Source organism: Rhinatrema bivittatum, chromosome 5 (genome assembly GCF_901001135.1).
Source record: "Rhinatrema bivittatum chromosome 5, aRhiBiv1.1, whole genome shotgun sequence".
NCBI classification, from domain to species: domain Eukaryota; kingdom Metazoa; phylum Chordata; class Amphibia; order Gymnophiona; family Rhinatrematidae; genus Rhinatrema; species Rhinatrema bivittatum.
The window spans coordinates 117047779-117070731 of record NC_042619.1 but is presented as its reverse complement, the minus strand read 5'-3'; the positions used below and the strand labels follow the sequence as shown (position 1 = coordinate 117070731).

Sequence of the window (22953 nt, the reverse complement as noted above, 5' to 3'; positions counted from 1 at the left end):
CTTAAGACACCGAGCCCTCGTGCAAGGCTAGATCCGCCTCCCGAAGATTCTATGAATTTACGAAGGCCCGCCCTCATCACCCTCATTGGTTCCTTTTTCGGTCAACTGCAGGTTGGTTTGTTAACGACGTTGCTAAGGAAACAAACACGCCCGCTTCTCAAAGCAACGGCTGCAGCCATTCAGCAAGATGCTGAGAGGAGCGCGGGAGCCGGCGGCTTGCGTCATTCGGTGTTAGTCTCTGAATGAATGGGGCGTGAATTAGCGGCTGTCGGAGAATTGTTTCCGCGGCCAGAGGTTATGCGTTGCTGGCAAAGATGGCGCTGTGCTTGTACCTGTGCTCACTGATGAGGTAAGAGTGGAGATAGTCCAGCGGTTTCGGAGGGCGTTACGGGGAGGCATGACGTCAGCAGCCCCTACGAGCGTCGGGGTATTTTCCGACGGGGATTCCCGCGGGCTTCATGGTGTCTGTGACATCGGGGGCTCGTAGTATCCGGTCGTTAGCGGTTCTTGTGGCCTTCAGTGTGTCTGTTACTTCAGCAGTTCTTATAAGTTCGGGCATTGGATTTTGGATTTTGTAAGACTCATAGAGGAGATGGCCTACAAATTGAGCTGGTGGAAGCCAGTGCTGTACTTTTAATAGATTTTGGGCGTGCTTCGGACTGCTATGGAGTGCAGTGGTAGGAAAAGTGGTTGAAGGTTAAGGCAGAGCTTCCCAAACTTTTACCCAAATGTTTACATCCCCTCCCCCCCCCCACATTTAGCACTTGAAAATTCACCTGACCCCCAAAAGACAACCAGAACAAATTAGGAGGGATACATTTCCCCTCAGTCACTCCACTTTTCCCTTCCCCCATACTCCAGCTGATACCCTTTCTCAATCTCCATCTTCTCCAGGGGACTTGCTTGCTTAATCTGTTTCCTTCCAGTGAACCTTCTCTCTTAATTTCAACCCGCCTAGTTGATCTCATCCTTGCATGTCCAGCCCATTCCCTCTTTCACCCCCCCCCCCCCCCCCCCGCTGATCTTTTCATCCCCAAGCTCTTCTTATAACTCCCAACTTATCCTCTGTCATCCTCTTTCTCTCTGTCTGTTCCCTATTCACACCTCACGCTTATCCCCCATCCCCTCTCAACTCTCAGGCTCACCTCCTTCCCTTCAGCCATTCTCTCATCCCTCAGCATATCTTACTTCCTCTAGTTGATCTTAGTTATTTTTGTTCTCTCGTCCTCTGCAACCAATTCCTCTCCAGCTGATCCAACACTGCATCTGATTCCTTCCATCAAACACCCCCATCCTTCAAACTCCCCAGGCCAGGATCAGTGACACCATTTTCCTTTGGACCCCGGTCACAAAAATGGCTGAAAACTGATGAAACGAGAGGGCAGGCTGTTGACGGGGGCAACTTTTTTTCTTTGGGGTAGATTCAGTAGTTGATGAGGAGAAAGAAGCCTCCACTAGCTCATGCATACCTGTACTTGGCCCTCCTCTCCTTGGCTGGTCCTAAGCCGATGGTGATCCGCAGCAGCATTAGTAGTGGAAGTCATCATGGGGCCTAAGAGTTAGTACAAGCTCACAGATTCTGTAGTGGCCCTGATCTCGCCTAGTGCAGGCTTCCTATTAACATAACTTATCTTAAAGCGAGTTTCTAAGTTCATGTTTTGTTGCATTATAAATAGCTCATATTACTCGCATATATTCCAAGTTCTCTTTCCCTGTTGATTGTAACTTTGACTTATTCCTACCTATTGTTTAGCTCTCGTTTACTTGAATTGTTACTCCAGTTATTCCCTTGTTAAATGTAAACCGATCCGATATGGTTATTACTATGAAGGTCGGTATAAAAAACTGTTAAATAAATAAAATAAATAAATATCAAGAGTTCTCTGTAAAGCATTTATAAGCTAAAATTCATGTTTTAATGTAAACCAATGTGATACTCAGAGTGTATGTCGGTATATAAAAACTTTTAAATAAAAATAAATAAGTACAGGCCACTGCAGGGGCTGTGATAGCATGCCGGGTCACAGGTCCCATGCTGACTTACACGAGCACTGCTGTTTGAGGCACTTGTGACCCCATTTGGGGTCCTTACCCACAGTTTGGGAAACTCTGGGTTATGTTAAAAGTCATGGGTGGGAGGAGGAGGTACTGGTGTTGGGTTGACTATGAGAATAATAATTTGTATGCTCATCTATCCAAAGAGGAAAAAATTGTAACTGCATAGTCTGGATAGGCCAATTTGGTCTTTTTGCCATCATTTATTATGTAGGGCTCTGGGTTCTGTGACTCTATGATTCTTTCAGGAATCAAGTTTCTGTAATATTAGCAGACACTTCACCAGAGTTCATGAGCACTGCCTTCTTCAGCTGCTGCAGAGGAGAGAAACAGGACATGGGTATCTCTCTGGACCAGTTTACATCTTTCCATTTATTTTCATAATGTTCATTGTGTTTTTTTGGTTGGTCTGTGGTGGTTTTTATAATGTTTTGCAGTTGATTATTTGATGTATGGCTTATCTTATAATTGTTTTATTGTAAACCACCTAGAAATTCTGATAGGTTATATATATAATGTTTTTTAATAAAATAGTGCATTATGGGTCACAGTGGTTGTATTCATGCCTTTCGGTGTTGTTAATTTTGTTATTCAGGTACTCTAAAAGTACTGTGTCCAAGAAAACATGTAGCTGGGTTACAAAATTTAGTGTTGCTGAATTCACCTCCAGCAACACTGGTCTTGGAGAGCCTGAACTCAGTAGATCTCAGTAATACCCGGATAGGGGAGCACCAGGGAAGGCAAGGTGCTTAATTTATTTGTTTCTCAGTCTTTTCAAGCCCATGGCACATCTACATTAAACATATTATCTGGTACCCCAGCCTGTTTGGAGTGGGTAGTACAGACATGGAGAAGGTCACACATGGCCCAAAGAAGAGCCAGCAAATAACTGAAAGCCCAAGGGAAAGAAGGGACAGAGCCACACGAACCCATCACAATGGATCATCTCCCTTTAGAAGGAGAAAGGAGAAATTAGAGTAGTGAGTTATCATGGCTACCAGCGCTCCTTTACTAGTGATGCTGGCAGCACTTAATGTGCATGCTTTCCCCATCTCACTCAGCCTGGGGATAGGATAGTCTGGAAGAAAGCAGAGTGGGAGGCAGAGGAGGTACTATGCGCCATGTAGGCACTGTACAAAGTGGGATTCAGCTATCTATGTCCTGTATGCTGCCCATCAATTCCCATACTCCAGGGCTCATCCCATAGCTAAGAAAGAGAGGCATACATGACCACACAGGTACTGAGGAGCTTATACATGTTTAAGAGCTACTGCTGGTATCTCTTGTTGCTGTGAGCTGCTGAGAGCAGAGCCCAGATGATAGGTTGGACCTGAGAATCAGGTAGTGGTGACTCTTTTTTTTTTTTTTTTTTCTAAGGCACACATGTATGTTATGGCAGACTGGTTGGGAAATGGTGACTTAACTATGATTTTTAAATCCTCCCTGAGCCTTGTAGAAATTATCCTCCATATTTTTTAGAATGGAAATAATATTTACTAGCAGTGAAAATATCACTAACCCAGTGGCATGGAGGGATTTCTTTTTCAATTAGGAACAATGCATTTTTGCATTACCAGAAATGCAATGGAATGAATCAGACTGTAAATTTTGACAGTGTTATGGAAGAAAAATCAAGTAGCAAACCCATTTCAAATTTAGGAGGAAAGCATCCCAATATATTTTTAGCCTAGTTTCCTATAGGGAAACTTACTTTATAAGATTTTCATGTCTGTGTATGTGTCTAAGAACCGTTCATCTAATTTCATTCAAAATTCTGCCACAGATACTGGAGCACGAGTGCCCTGTGATCCCGAGCTCACAGGTTTCATATCCCCCTGACACTTATTTCCCTTTTCTATAGGGAAATGGGATAGTTCAGTTGACTTGTAATCTCTGGGAGATCAGAGTACATTGTGATACTATTGAGCATTTTGAAAGCTGCACTTCCATGAGTTGAGATCAAGCATTTTGAAAACTGATCTCCCATTGATTAGTAAACATAACATATGCAAATTTCTATGCCAAAGAAGAAAATGAGATAGCAATAAGTCAATGCACTCAAACTATATTCAGAGAGAGACACACTTTGAAACTCAATTAATGTCACCCCCTTAGTTCATTATTTTGTTAATTTCTTTATTTTATCTTTTAAACTCCTGTGAAAACTTAAAATCTATTTTTCAACACTTATTCCAAAAACTTCAAATTATGTCTGAACAAGAACCAGCAAAACAATTTTTAAAGGTGTGAGTGGAAGGTTTCATACCATGTTATTTTGTCACTACCATCCAGTAATGTATTCCATATAATCATTAACCAACCTCCTCCGACCTTATATTTTTTTCTTTATATATTGCAGTGTACCAACCCAATTTAGAAGTTTAAATATTATAAATACTCTTTCTTCTTCAAGTATTGCCAATACAATCTTTCAAGCGCCAACCTTATGTTGAATGTAATGCTTTTCTCTAACATCAACTGACAGTCACAAAGAAGCTGTTCTTAAAATAGCGACCGCACAAGACCACATATCAAGGGGTTCCCTTGATGTTGGGCATTGAAGAAAACTTAGGTCGAAGCAAAAGGTAAGTTCAGAGGACATGGGGCAAGACTGCTGACGAGTGTTTTACGGAATTTGGTGACAGTCGACTGCTAAAATTGTCTTGAGAGCCAAAACATTATTGAAAATTCCAGCAACAAACAGAAAAAAAAGCTGTTACCAGGTGACATGAATGATTTTGGATGAGAGGAGGGGAAAAAAGTTGATAGAGGAACAGTTTATCGTTTTCGAGTCAGGGCTGGTATCCAGGCGTTTCATGTTATTTCAAAACCATTGGAAACCGAAACTCATAGCCAAGACAGGCTCTGGCTGGCGAATTGGTTATGAAATTGGGATTAAGTACTTTAATTTCCTTTTGTCCTTCTGTTCTAGGCTGCTGTTTTCTTTCTTTATCCCTGGGCTTTTGGTGAGCGGAGCTCTTTTCCTTTGCCTGATCTGGGGCATTCGGCTCTGGCTAAAACAGAAGAGGAGGCAATCTGAGACTACAACAGAATATGGCAAAAAGTCGTTAGTGGTTGCATTCTTCCATCCATACTGCAATGCTGGTGGCGGCGGGGAGAGAGTGCTGTGGTGCGCCCTACGAGCCCTTCAGAAAAGGTATCTGCCCACTTTTTTTTTCAGAGCATCAGGAGGGGGAGATGTGGAGGTGCCGGATGCGGAAGAGTCATCCTCTAATTGTTTTATGCTTTTTTTCATCATTTTTATATACGTACAGCAAATTAGTTGTGAGGTCATGCATACTGTGTTAAGTGAAAGATAAAGCCTGGATTGGCCACTGTTGGAAACAGGATGCTGGGCTTGATGAACCCTTGGTCTGACCCAGTATGGCAATTTCTTATGTTCTTATCAGAAACTTACAGCCCAGTGGTGGTGGTCTTTTGACAGTTTAGTGCTGGTGAAAGATGCCAGATTGGCAACTCTGGGAATCGGAGCCCCCTGTTTAGCTACTCCACCCTGCCTCTGCTAATCTGCCTCTGCTCTGGTGGATCCAGCTCCAAGAGCTGAGAAAGTAATTGTCTCCAGGTCTGCACGTTTTTGGGCCTGTCTTCTGAGACTGCAATAATGGTTCCAGTTATTGCCACAATGTCCATTGGGAGCTGGATTGAGCAAGCCAGCTTCCTGCATAGAGTCCACCCAGCAGCATTCAAATGGTGAAGACTCAAGTCACTGCCAACCCAAGCTGGATTTGACCTGGAAACCTGCTGTCTGTTCCTGAGCTATCCAGTCCTGTGTCTTTTTGACAGTTTTCATTTTGCTAGTCTTTGTGACACTTGAGACTGCCTTCATTGGTTAGGCAGCACTACCAGGCATAATCCTGCCCCTGAGGGGGATGATAAGTTTACCTCTCCTACAGCAAAAGTGCTGGATGAACCCATTACAGGCACCAGTTATGAATCAGAGAATCAAATCTTGATGTTCCCCCATAAATGACTAAGTCATTGGTTTATCCATTTCAGAGGAGTGCTTTATTCTCAGATTGGACTGGCATAGCAGCTCCAGTCTCCTTTTTTTTATACAAATGCATAGTGCAGATGTCCTTAAACTATTGATAACATATGTGGAGCACCTAGTACTTTCTGCGTACAGCCAGAAAATAATTTGACTCCTATTTTGTAGCAGTTTTAGTCATTCTAGCTTTTACTATGAGTAGCATTAGCTCACACTTCAATAGGTTAAAAAGCCCTGGCCTAAATCTTTCGTCTGTCTGTAGAAGAGTGCTCAGGGCTAAAGCTGAAAGAATCCACAGCAGTACAGTGGGACTTAATACAAATATTCCCTGCTTGCAACCCACACATACACAGTGGGGGGTGGGAGGGGGAGAAGGATAAAATGGAAAGTGCAAGGAGTAAAGAGTGCATGCACACACATCCACATCCCACCTATACCCACACACGAACTGCTACCCCCACCTCGCATGCATATGTCCCCAAGACAGACACATCTTTGCAACACCACCATGACACACCCCCCCCCCCCCCCACACACACACACATACATCTCACCTGCACAGGTCACCCTCACATGCCTAGAGCGGGAGAGGATAAACTGCACAGTGCAAGGGGTAAAGAGTGCCCACACCCATGCGTCAACTTTACACCACTTTGGTAGTCACACCATCCTTTCAACCTTTTCGACTTGCACCCTTCACCAAGGCTCCACACACGCACTGACACCTACTCTCATTTCTCCACCTCTAAAGAACTACAATACACCCACACACCTGGAGCATCTGTAACATACGTGCAGGTCATGGAGTCATAAATGCCCTCTTTGAAGTTGGCATGCAGTTCTAAACTCCTCTTTTTGGGGGGTTTCCCTTAATGCTCAATCAGTGGGAGAAGCAGGAGCTCTGTCCTTGCCCTTCCTTCCAGCCTATCGCCTGCTATGTGTTAGTCACTCACCTCATTCAGTTATATTTTGCATTTTACAGCTAGGCAGGAACATAGCTCAGAATGGAGTGCTCATTGGTGGGATTAGTGGGCAGAGGTGCAGCCTCTAGGAAAACAAAAGATTAAATCAATCTAAATAAGATTTAAGAAGAAAGAAAAAAGACAAAATTCTTCAGTTACCAAAGCATCAAACACAGCATCCAAGACATGCCGTGAAAGGCGAGGTGAGGAAAGCATAGAGATGGGAGGATATGGGGCTCAAAAAATGAGGGTGGTGGAAAGATGAGTGGCAGAGAGGGGGAAAATAGAAAGGTGAGATGTGTGACAGGAGATGGACGGGTGCACGGCTTACCATGAATTTTGGGGGTAGCCATAGTATTTTATTAATACAGTATCAAATTGTTTGCTTGTCTGCCATTTAAGAAAGTTCTTAGATTTACATCTCTTCCCACTGCATTTGTTTTAATATTCTGCAACTGTCTGACTTTGGGAGTCACAAAAGTGAGATGTTGAAATAGCTGAGCATAGCCTTGCCAGAGCAGTGGATCCCTTCTCAGGCCTGGACAGCCTTTTTCATTTACATGTCCCATCTGTAGACACATGGGAATGTCTTTCAAAGATCAGAATGCCACTGCAGGGGGCAAAGGAAGAACAAAGTGCTAAGGAGAGCTTGGAATTTGGAAGGGTAAGCCAAATTATTGGTTTTACATCAGTTTGTTGAACCTTTTTAGTAGTTCCTGGGAAACATTTGCCGTAGATGGCCGTGCTGCTTTAATTATACATGCAATGCATAAAATAACTGGTGAATATTCTAAATAGTTCAGCTAAACATGCATGCCTGGAGCTTAACCTTTTTAAACTGGAGACCAGAAAATGGATCCCTATTACTGCAGCGATTGAGTTTCCTGTTGTAAACACAAGCTTCAGTCAAATTGCTTTGTTCTTTGCAGGTACAAGGATGCTACCTATGTGGTTTACACAGGCGATAAAGAGGTCACCGGAGAACAGATTTTAGATGGTGCATTCAGAAGGTTTAATATCAAGTTGACTGAGCCCGTGAAGTTTGTGTTTCTAGAGAAGCGCTACCTGGTGGAACCTCGTCATTACCCACACTTCACCTTGCTATGCCAGAGCCTTGGCTCCATCTTCCTTGGCTGGGAAGCTCTAGTGAAATGTGTCCCTGATGTGTACATAGACTCCATGGGCTATGCTTTCACACTTCCTCTCTTTAAGTATCTGGGAAACTGCCGTGTAGGGTGTTATGTTCACTATCCCACCATCAGCATTGACATGTTGTCCGTGGTGCGCAATCAAGATGTCCGATTTAACAATGCTGCCTTTATCACTACCAATCCTATCTTTAGCAAGCTGAAATTGGTCTATTATTATATGTTTGCTTACCTCTATGGATGGGTTGGCACTTCCAGTGATATTATCATGGTCAATTCTTCATGGACCCAAAATCACATTCTGCTCCTGTGGAAGGCTGGGGATCGCACTAGTGTTGTGTATCCACCTTGTGATGTACAAACGTTCCTGGATGTTCAGATAAATGAGAAGAGCCAGACCGAGCATTCCATAGTCTCTGTGGGTCAGTTCAGGCCAGAAAAGGACCATGCTATGCAAATCCGCGCATTCAGTACCTATCTGAAAGAGAAGAATGCCGATCGTAAGACGCAGCTAAAACTAGTCTTGATTGGAGGTTGTCGGAATGAAGAAGATGAGCAGAGGGTATCTCAACTTAAAAGTCTTTGCACAGAGCTAGGCGTCGATGTTGAATTTAAAATAAATATTCCATTTGAAGAACTCAAGAGGCACCTTGGTAACGCAACCATTGGTCTACACACCATGTGGAATGAGCATTTTGGTATTGGTAAGTTGATTATGTACTCGGATATGTTAAAGAGCAGTTGTCGGTCATTTCTTATAGGGAATCATATGGCATGTGTGTATATTTACATATGAAAAATATACTTGCTGCCACATTCTGTATCTTCAGAGCCCCTGTGCTCTGTTTGTTATCCCTGTCTACTGCAGTATCACAGACCTTGCATGATCTCTGGCCTTACTTTTGCTTCCATGCCCCCAAAAATCCACTCTACTTGTCTTTTGCCTTCTTGAATTGTTACCTTTTTGCCCCCCACTGAGAGGCTGCACCATGCATCTGCCACCTTGTACTTTATCCCTGACCACCCCTCTCCTGCCTTGTTTTAGAACTTTCTACTGAACAAATGCTTATTCTTTTTGACTACAGGGTTTTTGAAAATGTGATACAAGGTTTTTAATTTTAAATGCATTACATTTTAATGAGGTTTTCTTGTACCAAAGCAGCCTTCAAAAATCCTGCTTGCTAAATACAGCTTTAATGGTTTTGCAAGGGCAGGAACTGCTGCTGTGGCCCGGAACAGCACCCCCGCCACCGCATGGTGAAGACAGGTCACTGCTATGGAGGAGCCAGAGGAAGGGGAGCAAAGAAAAACAAGGAAATAGAGCAAGTGAGAAGCGTGCTGGCTCCTCATGCTGGTACAGTTTAGTACTGTCTCTAGCAGGTTTTTGGTAGAATTCTCTAATGTTGACCTATGGGGGAAGTCTGTGCATCCAAATTTGTATTAACATGGAAAGAAGAGCATTGCTAGTCTGTAATCCATTTTCCCTGGACGTGCCCGGATCAGTCCAGACTGCTGTGTTTTGCCTCCCTTCCAGCAGATAGAGAAGGAGAAAAACTTGAAGAGCACCCCCTCTTAATCTGATGTGCCACCTGCGTCCCTTCAGTATTTCTCTGTCTCCAGCAGATGGAGGTGGAGCAGAACCCGCGGTCCTGAACTGATATTGAAATTTAAAAAAAAAGAAGGGAAATTACTTTGAAAAGCTAAATAGCAGATCAAGCAGGACAGCAAGTGGTGCTGATCCTCCCAGGGGGTAGGCAGGTCCTGGTGGGACCATCCCCCTTGGTTGCAGGTAAACCCAGAACTAGGGTTGAACACCCTACCTGCTCCCTTGATCCGCCTGGGGTGAGTATCTGTGGTCTGGTCCCTCCCCCTTCTTTGCCCTGTCTCCAGAGAAGCCTCCATTCCTCTGGTAAAGTTAAAAAAAAAAAAAAAAAATAGTGAGCCATTTTTGCTTAGCCTCGTGGCTGCCTGGTGACTCTGTGAGCTTGGCAGCAGTGGGTTCACTGTCTTATCTTTGTCTCCTGGGCTCCGATTCTATTTTTGGCTTGCTGTGTGTGTCTCTCTCTCGCGCTCCTCCCCTCACCAGCCATGCTGTGAGCTTCCACATGCACCGCCTGCGGGGAGCCAGCTTTGCGGCTCTCTCATGCAGGTCTGTGTTCTCGATGCCCCCCCAGTGGGGAGGGATTATCGGGTGTGGCAGGAAGAACATCTGCTAAGTCCAGCGGTGCAGGCAAGCAGCCAACTGAGCAGGGGAATCAGGCTGACTTGTTCTTGCTGAGCATGGGAACGGCAGCCATTTTGGATTCATTTGCTGCTACGACAGCTTGAGCAGCAGGGGGAGGGGGATCTTCCACCTCAACTTTCTCCTCCTGACTTGAGTCCTGGGAGTCCTCAGGGTTCATTTCCAGATTCCCCTGATAACGACTCCGTTCTCCCGGTGGGGGATTCTAGGGGCCAGCCTGTCTTTACTACAGACTCCGTGCTATTAATGCACAAAGCTTATCGAGCGAGCATGTCACAGTAGGATGAAAACAGGGGCGTGCAGATTGTCTGAAGATCCACTGCCCTGGAAGGGTGCTGATAGAATTTGGAAGATCTGAGGTCCCTTGCCCCGTGGGGATCAGGGGGGGCCCTGTCCTGGGGACTCAGACCCGCTTGTTATTATTTGTGATAGTTGTGGGTGGATCCTTGGGCTGGTGGCAGCTGACCACGCCCTCGGGGAAAGATCCCGAGAGGGACCACCGGTCAGGCTCAGAGTTGGGAGACAGACGCACACATGTTCTTTTATTAAACAGTTTTTGAGAACCACCAGAGGTGGCAGTAGTGAGCTGGAAGAGCCCGGCTGGGCTGTAGTCCCTCAGGCACTGGAACAATGATCCCAGGAAGGCTGAGCTGTAGAGAAACTGAGATAGTGAGTAGGCAGAGTATGCAGAGTTCAGGAACAGAACCTTGATGGTAACACTCACACGATAGTCTCTTAGAACAGCCCAGGAGCTGGATTGAAGTCGGCCCTCTCACAGAGCGGGGGTCAACAATGTACAGATGTATTTTCTTAGCAGTCAACGACTGGACTTCGGAGAATGGGAACTGTCCTTGGATGCAATGACGCTCATCTCTCGCCGATGGGGCACCCCTCATTTGGACTTGATGGCGACTCAGAAATATGCAAAGGCACCTCGCTTTTTCAGTCGCAGAAGGGAATATGGGGCGGAAGGGGTAGATGCTCTAGTTCTTCCTTGGCCCCACAACGTTCTGCTGTATGTGTTTCCCCCATGGCCTCTGTTAGGCAAGATTCTGAGACGAATAGAAACTCGCCCAGGGACAATTATCCTAGTAGCTCCGGAGTGGCCTCAGAGATTTTGGTTCGTGGACCTAGTCAACCTGGCTTTGGACGGTCCTCTGCACCTAAGTCATCTTCCAAACCTGCTGTGTCAGGGTCCAGTATTTTTAGACCAGGCGGATCGCTTTTGTCTAGCGGCCTGGCTTATGAGAGAAGACAGTTGAAAAAGGTTATCCTGAGGATGTCATCTCTAACTCTCTAACTTATGTCAGGGTATGGAAGGTCTTCAACTCTTGGTGTAGTGAGCAAGGGGTCCTTCCTCATCAGGCCTTGGTGGCACAGATTCTTGCATTTCTACAGAAAGGCCTCAGCAAGGGGTTATCCTTTAGTTCCCTCTGGGTACAAGTAGCAGCTTTGGGTTGTCTTGGAGGCAAGATTGAGGGTGCGACTCTGGCAGTGCACCCTGATGTGGTACATTTTCTTAGAGGGGCGAAGCACTTGAACCCTCCGGTCCATTCCATTTCTCCTTCGTGGAGTCTTAATTTGGTGCTCCAGGTGTTATGTGAATCTCCTTTTCAGCCCTCAAGAAAGCCACCTTAAAGGATTTAACTGTCAAGATGGTGTTTTTGGTGGCTATCTGCTCCGCTAGGAGGGTCTCAGATTCAAGCCCTGTCCTGTAGGGAGCCTTTCCTACAGATTTCTGATTCCGGGGTGTCGGTCAGAACGATTCCATCCTTTCTTCCAAAGGTTGTCGCGGCCTTCCACTTAAATCAGTCAGTGGAACTTCCGGCCTTTCCAGTTTTTGATCGGGATACTCCTCCTGCTAGAGAATTGAAGCGTCTAGATGTCAGAAGAGTTCTTTTGCATTACCTCGAGGTCACCAATGCCTTTCGAGTTTCAGATCATCTTTTTGTTCTGTGAAGTGGTGCTAAGAGAGGACATAAAGCATCTAAAACTACCATTGCCCGCTGGTTGAAAGAGGCTATCACTTCCACTTATATTTGCCGCGGACAGCCTGTTCCAGACGGTTTAAAAGCTCATTCGATCCAGTCGCAAGCAGCTTCCTGGGCAGAGAGCCAGTTGGTTTTGCCGCAAGAAAGCTGCAGAGTGGCGACTTGGAAGTCTCTGTACACTTTTGCCAGATATCGTTTGGACATCCAGGCACTGGACGTCAACTGTTTTGGGAGCAGTGTCATTTGAGTGGGACTCTCCAGGTCCCACCCCAGTTTGGGAAGCTTTGGTACAATCCAGCAGTCTGGACTGATCCGGGTACGTACAGGGAAAGGAAAATTGGTTCTTACCTGCTAATTTTCATTCCTGTAGTACCAAGGATCAGTTCAGACACCTGCCCATTTTTGGGGGGGGGGGGGGGGAGAGTGTCTAGCATTTCTTTTTCAGAGTCCACTCTTTTTCTATGTACAGTAATTTCTGTCTGATTCCTAGGTACTGTAGAAGAATTCAGATTACTTCTTACATGTACATGGTTTGGTTGTCGTCTTGTCCTTGCTTGATCTAACCATTGGTTGTTCTGCTTTGGTAATGTTGATACTGAAGGGACGCAGGTGGTACACCAGATTAAGAGGGGGTGCTCTTCAAGTTTTTCTCTGTCTCTGTCTGCTGGAAGGGAGGCAAAACCCAGTAGTCTGGACTGATTCGTGATACTATAGGAACGAAAATTAGCAGTAAGATCCAATTTTCCTTTAGGTATGCTGCTGATACTTATCTAACAACTTAAAGGCTTAATAGTTCAGGACTATAATGTAATACAAAGGTAATTTTGTGAAAAACATCACAAATAATGTAAAATTTGAATCTAACCCCCTAAAGTAAATCAGAGCTTTCTAAACCTTTCCTGGGGCCCCCACAGCCAGTTGTGTGTTCGGGATCTTCAAGGGATAAGTTTGCATCTGCTGGGGCTCCAGCGTGTGTGTCTTATCTCATGAATATTCATTATCGACATCCTGCAAGCTTGACTGACTGTGGAGTCACCCAGGACAGGTTTGGGGGAAGTCCCAAACTTAGATAAAGCTTTATCTTTGCCTTAGAGCAGGACTTGAAGTAGCCAAGCTGGATGCCATTTGGGGTTGAGCTGCATTTCTTGGCTTATCAGTTTGCACATCCCATGGGTTACTAGTAGGAAGTCTTGGGTCTATCTTCCACTGTATTTGTATAATGTATTTCTGAGCATACATGCAAAATGTGAATTTGAAAAGAATGTATCGAAAGGGAGACGTGTGAATAGTTTAATTAAAATGTTTTGCCCAGGCTGCTGCCACCTTCGTGCGGGGCCTGGTTTTTGGTTGTTGCTGGTGCCAGCGATGACGCACATTATAGCTCCCTGCAGTACAGGAGTGAATGGGAAGGAGTCCTCTGGGAATCTGCTTCCTGCTGGTATCCTCTGGGGCTGAATCCATTTGGGTTTAGCTATTTACTTTGGATAAAGCCTTTCTACAGCTGTGGTGCAATTTCGGGGATGCTCCATGAAGGAGAAAATATTGATGCAAGCCCTTTGGCTCCACTAATTAGTAGAACTGCAGCAGGACTCAGTTGCTGGTCCACTGTTTGTTTATATGAAAATTTATAACGCGCTCAATAATTAACTCTTGGTGGCAAACAATAAAACATACATAAAATGCATACCTAATAAACAGAAGTGGGCAACTAAACATGACATTCTTTACAATTCAATGCACTAGCTGAAGGCACAGCTTCATGTGCCATAACCCTAACGGGCTGGCCCTGGTATCTTTTCCATAAACGTAACAGAATGGTACTACACATTGCAGGGATGTGGGGAGAAAGGGAGGTGAGCAGCTGTTGCCCTCTTGGATTTGGGCTTTGGTGTAGAGGGAGGTGAGAATTGCAAGAGCACACAGGAAGCCTAGGATCCTATTTTCTGCCTTGCCTGTTGATATGTGCAATCCAGGAGTCTAACCTAGATGACCACAGAAAAAGAATGGCTAGCCCATCCAGTCTTCTTGTCCTCGCTACTAAGGATATATCTCAGCTGCCAGCTGAGGAAACTTGATCACTTGTCAGAGATTGCTCCTTATCCAAGTCCATTTTTTTGTTGTCTTTATTAGTTCTGCTCCAGCCTGGGGAGATAAGTGTACAAGTACCCTTATTTAATTTAAACTCAGGTTTTCATACTATCAAACTGCACAATAATCTAAACAGCTACCAGGACTAGGGAGGTTTTTAACCCTTAACATTTTTTTCTCACTTTGACATTTCTAAATTATTTGTAGTATATACGGATGCATGAAAGCCTCTGATTGTGAATATATCTAACTCAGACTGAGCCAGAATGTTTAAGGAGGAAAAATGGAGGTTAGAGAGACTGGGGTGCAAACCAGGCAGAAAGCCTTGTTGAGTGCTTCCTGGCCCTGTGAATGAGCTGCAGGTAGGCCTCAACAAATGCAAATAGCATACATGAAGCTTGTAAAAGCCAGATTGGCTGACAGGTTTGGGACTCATAAACCAGGATATCAAGGTCTTCTGTACCTTTAAGAAGTAAACAGAGCATATGGTGGGTTTAGATTTTCCTTTTTAGCCTACCTTTCTAAATAATAATCAAGATGGCTTACAGCATTATTAGTAATTGGGGCACAATGAGCTCCTACCCCAGGGAATTTACAATCTTAATGAGTGCCTCAGGCAATAGGAGATAAAGTGGCTTGCCCAAGGTCCCAGGGAGCCTCAGTGATAGAAGTGGGATTTGAACCTTGGTTTCCCTAGTTTTTGGCCTACTGCTCTAACCACTAGGCCTTCTCCCTGTGTGCTGACAGTTCAGGGAGATCTAAGTCTCGCTTCTATCACTGCTGCTCCTTGTGACCTTAGTTTGCAGCAGGATTTACTAAGCTGCGATAAGGTGATATCGCAAGGTAGCCCTGTTATTTTAGCACATTTCAGGGAGCTGAAGCTATTTTTCCATGGGAACATCAGGATCCTAATACGGGTTCCCAATGGTCCCATGACAAAATCAAAGGTGCTGAGGCTGAAAAATAACTCTTTCCACCACCTCCAGTCCACAAATCACCCCAGGGATCAATGGTGACACTCGCTGCCTTCTGAGGCAGCACTGGCCCCATGAAATGTAAAGAAAAGAATAATGCCAACTGCATGATGGCCCGCATCCTTCCCCCTTTTCATTAAATGTGCCTCCTTGGGTTTTAACACCCCCCCCTTTCAAAATCCCCATCCCTTCCCCACTCTGCACCCCATCCAAATAAATTAATATCCCTGATGTCTAGGGTTCCCCCCCCCCCCCCAACCCCCTAAAAATGACCCTGGTAGTTTGGGGAGGCAGGTGGATCCCCACCTCCTAACCCCCCCCCCCCCCCCCCCCCCCCCCCCCCCCCCCCCCCCCCCCCCCCCCCCCCCCCCCCCCCCCCCCCCCCCCCCCCCCCCCCCCCCCCCCCCCCCCCCAATACCTCTAATAGTAATCTTCAGTACTCAGTGGAGGGCCCGGCTCCCTGAGCCCTCCACTAAAGCTGACTCTGCCTTGCCTCCATCACATGATGGGGCAATGTCCAGGGACTAGACCTAGGCCACATAGGAAAGCCCCATACTGCGGTGCAAATTTTTTTTTTTTTTTTTTTCTCATTTGTGCTGCAATAAAAAGATTAGAGCTTGTCAGGGAGGGACCAAATATTGTGGGTATGCCCCTCCTGCAATAAACTATCATGGCATAGTAAATCTCCCTGTTAGATTTTAGGCCTTCTCTGAGAAAGGCACTTACTGTACCTACTGAACTGTAACTTGCCTTGAGCTTGGATTTGGAAAGGTAATTTAATTACAAATCCAACCAGCATAGGTTAGTCTAGAGGTGTCAGTGCTCAGTGGGTCCCTAGTCTGGGGTACTCATACAGAAAGCCCCAGCAGCAGTGTATCTGTATAGGTGATACAAACAGAACATTTTGGCCTTATTTATGGCTAATAAGTGATGGCCCCAGATTTTTTCTTGCCTTTATTTTTCTAAAAGCTGGATGAAATTCAGGCTTTCATTTGAAAAGGTAAACTGAAATTCATTGATCACCAAGCAGGTGGTCGGTCACCTCAGGAGCTCAAGTGGTGCGTCTGAATCTTTTTTTTCTATTTTTTTTTTTTATTTTTTACTGCAAGCAATCCCCAGCAGGGAGATGCATGTCCACCATCTGCTGGAGACGGAGAGAACTGGTGGGCTGACATCAGGACAGGGCTATACATCAGTGAGTCAGATTGATTCTGTCTCCATCTGCTGGTAGAGGTGCATAACCCACTGGTGTGATTTGGCCCACCTCAGTGCAGAGGAAATTCAGGCTTTTGTTTGAAAAGGTAAACTGAAATTCAGTGACCACTGCTGCGTTTCCCAGGGAGAGGCTTGCTCAGGCCACTGTGCTCTTTCTTTTCTCTGCAGGGGTTGTGGAGTGCATGGCAGCAGGGACGATCATCCTGGCCCACAATTCTGGAGGCCCGAAAATGGATATTGTGGTGCCATATGAACGCTGTGTGACTGGGTTTCTGGCAGATAGTGAAGAAAGCTATGCCAAAGCTATAGATCACATTCTCTCACTGACTCCGCAACAGAGGCTGTGTATCCGGCAAAATGCTCGCCAGTCCGTGGACAGATTTTCAGATCAGGAATTTGAAGCTAATTTTTTGTCAGCTGTGGAGCAGTTATTTATATATAAGTGAAATGTAATTCTGCATGAAGAGGGCTGAATGTTTATATAGATATGTACATGCAAAATATATATTTTAGACAGTGGGGTAGATATTCAGTGCTGGCCCTTTAAGTAACTTAGCCGGATATGACTAATCCGGCTAAGTTACGATATATGTTCAGTGGCACAGCTATGCTGCTGAATCTATGCATATATGTGTGCCCTTTGGCAGATAAGTCTTCCTAGCTAAGTTTACACCTAAACTTTAGACAAACACTTATATGGCTAACTCTGAATATGGGTAATTAGGGCTACAAGTTAGGTGCCTAACTCACTCTGCCTCTGATTCACCCAGTACATGCCCATTTTTTTGTAAATGTAAGTTTTAGCTGCATAAGGGATCTACATGGCTAAGCAGTGGCCATTGAACCTAGGGGCATATTTAGCAGCTGCTACTTAGCTGCATAAGTCCCGCTTATGTGGCTAAATCATGCTGAATAGCTTTTGAATATTGACCTCTATGAGGTGAGGACTCTGAATTTGCAAATATATTTTTTTCTAAAATGCTTTTCCATAAATGTTCTCTCTTCTGAGGACATGAGCTGTATTGAGGGAAGAATCTGTAGAATTAGTCTGTAGAATTAGTCTGTAGTATTTTTTTCAATAATGTGTTTCTGAAACTGTGCCAGCGCAAGTCAGGGGTGCTAGAAATGCCTTTAGGCCCTGAATCCAATAAAGTCAGAAGGCTGCTGCCACACACCTGCTTCCAGCATCTCTGGGAGGAGTGTCTGGGCTTGCATTAACAATAGTATTTTTCTCCAGCAAACACATTTTTCAAATTGGTATCACAAGTCAACAATAAGTTATTAAATAAGTGGAGGAATTTCCTTCATAACTAGGATTTGAGAGTTTGAAAATGTCACAGTATAGTCCTTCTCAAGGTTCCACAGCTGATTCTGATTGTATTTTGAAATTGTACAATTTAAATGTTGTAAACCGCCTACCACAGAGGTTCTGATATAGGTGGGTAATAAATGCTTTTTAAATTAAAAAAAATAAAATACAGTCCATGGAATACATACAGCTTCCAAAGGTGTTCTTTACATTGGGTGCATCTGCTCAGTCTTCTCTCCGTTGTTGCTGCTCCAGCTTTGATTCCTGATTTTTGGGAAGCTCCTCAAGAAATAAAATGGGCTTTAAGCTGCTGGCTGCCAGTGCTTTTGCCTGATTGCTTGGCAAGTGGTTTAAAAGCTGAGTAGTTGAGTGTGAGCTGTTATGACATCAAGCTCTTTTTATGGGCACATGACAGGTCCATGGGCTTGTATTATTTACAATTGCACTGTCATTGTAATTGGGGGTTTCTGGTGCTGGTTTTAGGGGAATTTGTGATTTTAGGGGCATTTCATCAGTGCCATATCAATCTGCCTGCCTGTTTCAACACATGCATTAGGGGTTCTCCCCTGGACAAATTTATCTGAAATTTCCAAGGAGCATTTTACTGAGTATTAAAGACATGTGGCATGTTGCAGCCAAATCTGTCCAGGGAAAGGGATCTCTGATAGATGCACCGGGAACCAAGACTTCATCTGCAAAAGGATTACAAAACCACACCTTCTGTTTTAAGGTAAAAGTATATGCTTCTCTAACATGTTTGTATGGGTTCTTATTACATAGAGGGGACAACTTTCAGAGTTGCATGTGTGTGTCCATATATGCATGTATATGGGCACAAGCAAAGTTGCTGCAGCATTTTATAACCTGCTTGCAATATGGTATGTACAGGTTAGAAAATAAGTGTACATATGGGCACAAACTGTGCAAATAGCAGCACTTATCTGGATAAGTTCCAATTTATCTAACTAAGTCGCAGCAAAGCCACTACTTAGCCAGCTAAGTCCGATAGCCAGCTAAATAGTGCTTGTAGATTTATCCAGATAAGTAGTGCTTTTTTTTTCAGACTTGTCTGGCTACCTTACTCACTGAATAAGTCTGAAAAGCGCTACTTAGATGGACTGGTAGTGCTTTTCAGTCTTATCAGGCTAAGTAGTGCCTTGCTGCTCCTTAGCTGGATAAGTTGGAACTTGTCCATCTAAGTAGCGCAAAGGTACTATTGAGCCAGATGAGTGTGCGCATATTATATACACGCATGTCATTACTTTTGATTTTAAAGGGATATATGGAGTAGATTTTAAATGCATGATTTAGATTCATTAAAAAAAAACAAAAACCCACCCTAATTGGTGTTTACATGCATAGGTTGGGGGATTTTCTAATATGCATGCGGGAATGAAATAATTGGTTTTGCTACTTAGTCTACCAATTCAGCCAGTCTCTCTGCTTCTCCTGAAGACCCTCCTGGCTCTTCTGCCTGAAGTCCTCCCCTCATTTCACCCAGACCCCCTACCCAGTCATTTTTTCACTTGTAAGACGTTTACAATCACTTACTCCTCATACTGATCAGGAGTAAATATATGCACATAAAGTGGTGCATTTACATGCGTGAATTGTTTATAAAATAGCAACCTAACTCACAAATGTTGGCCCCCTTTTTTTTTTTTACACCAGTTTACTTGTGGACCCTGATTTGTGTGCGTATATTGAGTTTCTAAAATAGCATATGTTCGAGTATATGCTATTTTACACCTTTAAGTGCTATTTTTTATGTGTACTGTACAGCTTTTGAAAACTCACTTTATGAGATTAAGGACCCTGTGTATTAAACACCTATCCCTTTAGTAAACATACTTGGTCAATATTCCCCATCTTTACTTTTATACACTGTTTTGCTTGGGGAGCCTGACATTAATACGCTATTGACTCGTGAGCTGAATAACAGGACAGCTGGGCACTAGAAGCCTGGGGCGACTAACTTGCAAACATCTGGCACAGGAAGCCCCAGCTGTGCTGCTGCGGGCAGCAGTAAGAACGTATAGGAGAAAGGGGATAGGTAGATCATTTGCTGCCCTGGATGAAAGGCAGCTGCTTGACTGGGATAACTTCAAAGCTCAGCAACCAGTTTCCTGAGGTGGCGCGAGGATAAATACTGAGGAAAGAGTTAAAAAAAAAAATTCTGTGGTAACCTTTTTGCAATCCTGCACCTTTCCAGGGGTAAATGTACAACTGTTTTACATGATCAAATGTTTCCAGCTTTCATTATTTGTCTGCATAGTTTTATTCTCTTGGTTTTGTTTTTCATTCCTTTCTTCATCCCCATCCCCTTTCTTTTGTCGTCTCGCTATGTTATTCCTGCCTCTCTTGTGTGCCTCTTTCTCTTCTCTCTATCCTGTTTGATTCCTCCAGCTTCTCTTGTTTTATCTCCCAGTTGCACTGGAGCCTTTCCTCTCATCGTTCCTCCCTTATCTGCCCCCATTCCTGGTCCTCCCATCTTTTATCTCCCACCTTCCCTCCTCATCCTCTCATTTCCTCCTGCTTGCTTGATAGCCAGCAGGATGAGAGGGGTACTTCATACTGTTTCCTATTTCCTTCTCTACCTCCAATTCCTGACTCCCATGTTTTCCGCTTGGAATAGTCTTCTTGAATTGGTGCGTCATTCTCTCTTTCTGGCCTTATTTAAATCCTGTCTTAAAAACCCACCTGTTTGAGGCTGCTTTTGCATCTTATCCTCTGATTAGCCCACTTACAGCCTTATTCATTTTTAACCGTTTTTCTTAGTAAAACTCCTAAAGGCTTTTGCTTTGCATGTTTGTCTTGATTAGACTGTAAGCTCTTACTGAGCAGGGCCGGCCTCTCAAGGGTTTGTATAGTGCTAAGTAGTAATAGTTTCTGCCTCCTCCTGCTAGCCAGGTCAGACTTTTGGCTTGAGCCCATATGGTGCACTGTATCAATGGGTTTTGTGCAGCATTAGTCTGGGGTGGATAGGAGAAGGCAGCAGACGTGGCATGCAGCACCACTTTTCTTCTCCAGAGGGGTGGATGCCAGTGTTGGGTGGCCAGCTTGATGAGTGGCAGGCAGGTGCCAGGAGGACATAGCAGTTTGTCCCTTTTATGATATGATGAACAAAGAACTCTGACCTCTTCCTATCTCTACTCTTTTCTTTCTTCTGTAATTTTCCTTTACTGTTAAGTTCCTAATAATAAAGACCAATTAATCTGACTGTCTTCTGGTGATAATGGAGAGATGTGACAACAGCGACAGAACCACTCAACCTAACTTTAGAGAGGGATGGTTCGTGACTAAGTTCTCTGCTAGTACATACAGTTTATACCATACCAATGAGCATTGGAAGTGCTACTGGCAGGGTTTCTATTCATGGACAACAGCAGGGAAACTTGTTCCCCACACACAAACCCTGAGTTGCTAAAAACAAAGTATTTAGTTCAGTGAATACTAATCAGATATTAACATATAATTTTCAGAATTATAGGTATATTCAACATTGCTGCAGCTGTCCAGTATATTAAGAGTTAATGTTTATTCTTTTTCAGGTGCTGTGTTTCCTTCAAACACTCTTCTGTGCCTGTCAAACCAGGACTGGCTTTAAGGCTGGTGTGAAAGGGGCACTGGCATTAGGCCTGGTGGCTGGAAGCTTAAATATAGCCCTCTGGTGTAGCCACACGAGGAGGGAACTGGGCTGTGTGCATGGGCCCCCTATTGTGGGGGAAACTGCTGGAGTCATCGGTGGGCCTGGCTGCTAGAAACACAAGGTGGTGCCAGATTGTCAGTGAGCATGTGGCCCAAGAAAAGCCCCCATTTCCTCATCACAGGCCCTGCTCTGTTTAAAACAGCTCTGTAAGCACTCACATAGGGCATTTATAAACAAACATACAAAATCTTTTTCATATGTGTAAGCACAGTCCTCCATGACCCCTTGAGTAACATGTGAAGCGCTTGGCCCTGGTGTGCTACAGGGCTTTGGCTCACGCTCTGGTGAAAAGTCAGCTCAGAGTGGCATGGGAAGTGCAGCACTACAGATACTTGTCTATAAATAAGTTTGTGCTAAATTTGGTCCTCTAGTGCCTTGACTTGTAAAGGCAAACAAGGCCTTTTCTGGAACATGAGATACTTCTGAATTAAAGGAAAAGTAGCACTTTTTTTTTTAAGTTGTTTTCTTCAGTAAAGTTCAGGTATGTTTGCTTTTAAATTTTTATTTTATTTTTTTTTTCATACAACTGTCAGCGACTGCATTCTGGCAGATATCTCGGCATACAGGCTGCTGGGATATTTATATGTAGTTTGGTTCATAAGGTGAGCTGAGTGGAAGGGGTGGATCTAACCCCAGAAAGTTCAAGAGTATCCCTTAAAAAGAGGTACAATGGAAGTTCCTAAAATTTGTCCATTTGACCTTCAGCCACAAATTATCAGGAGTCAAAAAAAGTGATTGTTTATCCATAACTGTGCCGAGGAGACTGGCAGCTTTTGCCTTACCGTAAAAGAATAGTGCTTTTTAAGAAATGTATCTTTTCAGTTAACAGTGGTTGGTCTATTACTGTATTTTTCTACCATTTAGATGGTTGTTATTCTTGCTAGTTGCGTGACACCTTCCCTTTACTCTACGGCACAGATCTGGGTGCCTGATGGAACAGGGTTATTCTGTAGGTTCTCACTGGCTTTTGCGGGCGTTTCACTTGTTGCTTTTCCCCTCTCTTCTGGAAGCTTTAGCTCTTCCTCGTTTGGCTGCGTGGAGGTCTCCTGTTCATCCTGTAATTTTTCTTCCTCTGTTTTGGAGGTCATAACTTCTTCCAGAGATTGCACCAACTCATCCCTCAACTCGTCTTCAGATTCTTCAAAATTCCTAAAGAGATGGAAGAATGAAAGTGAGATTCTCAATAACTGATGCCCTGGTGTCCAGCTAGGTGAAAGCGCTGGCCGAGTGGGCTATTAATTGTATCTACTT

The 22953-nt window shown here is 44.3% G+C and overlaps 2 protein-coding genes across 5 annotated transcripts in view; one reads left to right on the top strand and one right to left on the bottom strand.

Annotated features, from left to right (window-relative positions):
* Window positions 1-77: 77 nt before the first annotated feature.
* On the top strand, window positions 78-18178 carry ALG11 (ALG11 alpha-1,2-mannosyltransferase). Its single transcript, XM_029602796.1, has 4 exons — window positions 78-349; window positions 4988-5212; window positions 7956-8878; window positions 16853-18178. The coding sequence occupies exons 1-4, from the start codon at window positions 315-317 to the stop codon at window positions 17128-17130; spliced, it is 1461 nt and encodes a 486-aa protein (XP_029458656.1). The 5' UTR covers window positions 78-314; the 3' UTR covers window positions 17131-18178.
* Window positions 18179-22170: 3992 nt separating this feature from the next.
* NEK5 (NIMA related kinase 5) overlaps window positions 22171-22953 on the bottom strand; it is a 202665-nt gene continuing 201882 nt past the window's right edge. For 2 of the 4 annotated variants that reach the window (XM_029602794.1, XM_029602795.1), the window contains one exon: window positions 22171-22851. In XM_029602794.1, coding sequence (XP_029458654.1) covers window positions 22605-22851 — 247 coding nt within the window. In that variant the 3' untranslated portion in view covers window positions 22171-22604. The remainder of the gene's footprint in view (window positions 22852-22953) is intronic. The other 2 variants (XM_029602793.1, XM_029602792.1) reach the window with 1 other exon arrangement.

Excerpts from the sequence above, each read along its gene's own strand:
- ALG11 (XM_029602796.1), top strand. The coding sequence starts at position 315 with ATGGCGCTGTGCTTGTACCTGTGCTCACTGATGAG. Across the intron at positions 5,213-7,955 it reads CTACGAGCCCTTCAGAAAAG|GTACAAGGATGCTACCTATG; the intron begins GTATCTGCCCAC and ends TGTTCTTTGCAG. Across the intron at positions 8,879-16,852 it reads GAATGAGCATTTTGGTATTG|GGGTTGTGGAGTGCATGGCA; the intron begins GTAAGTTGATTA and ends TTTTCTCTGCAG.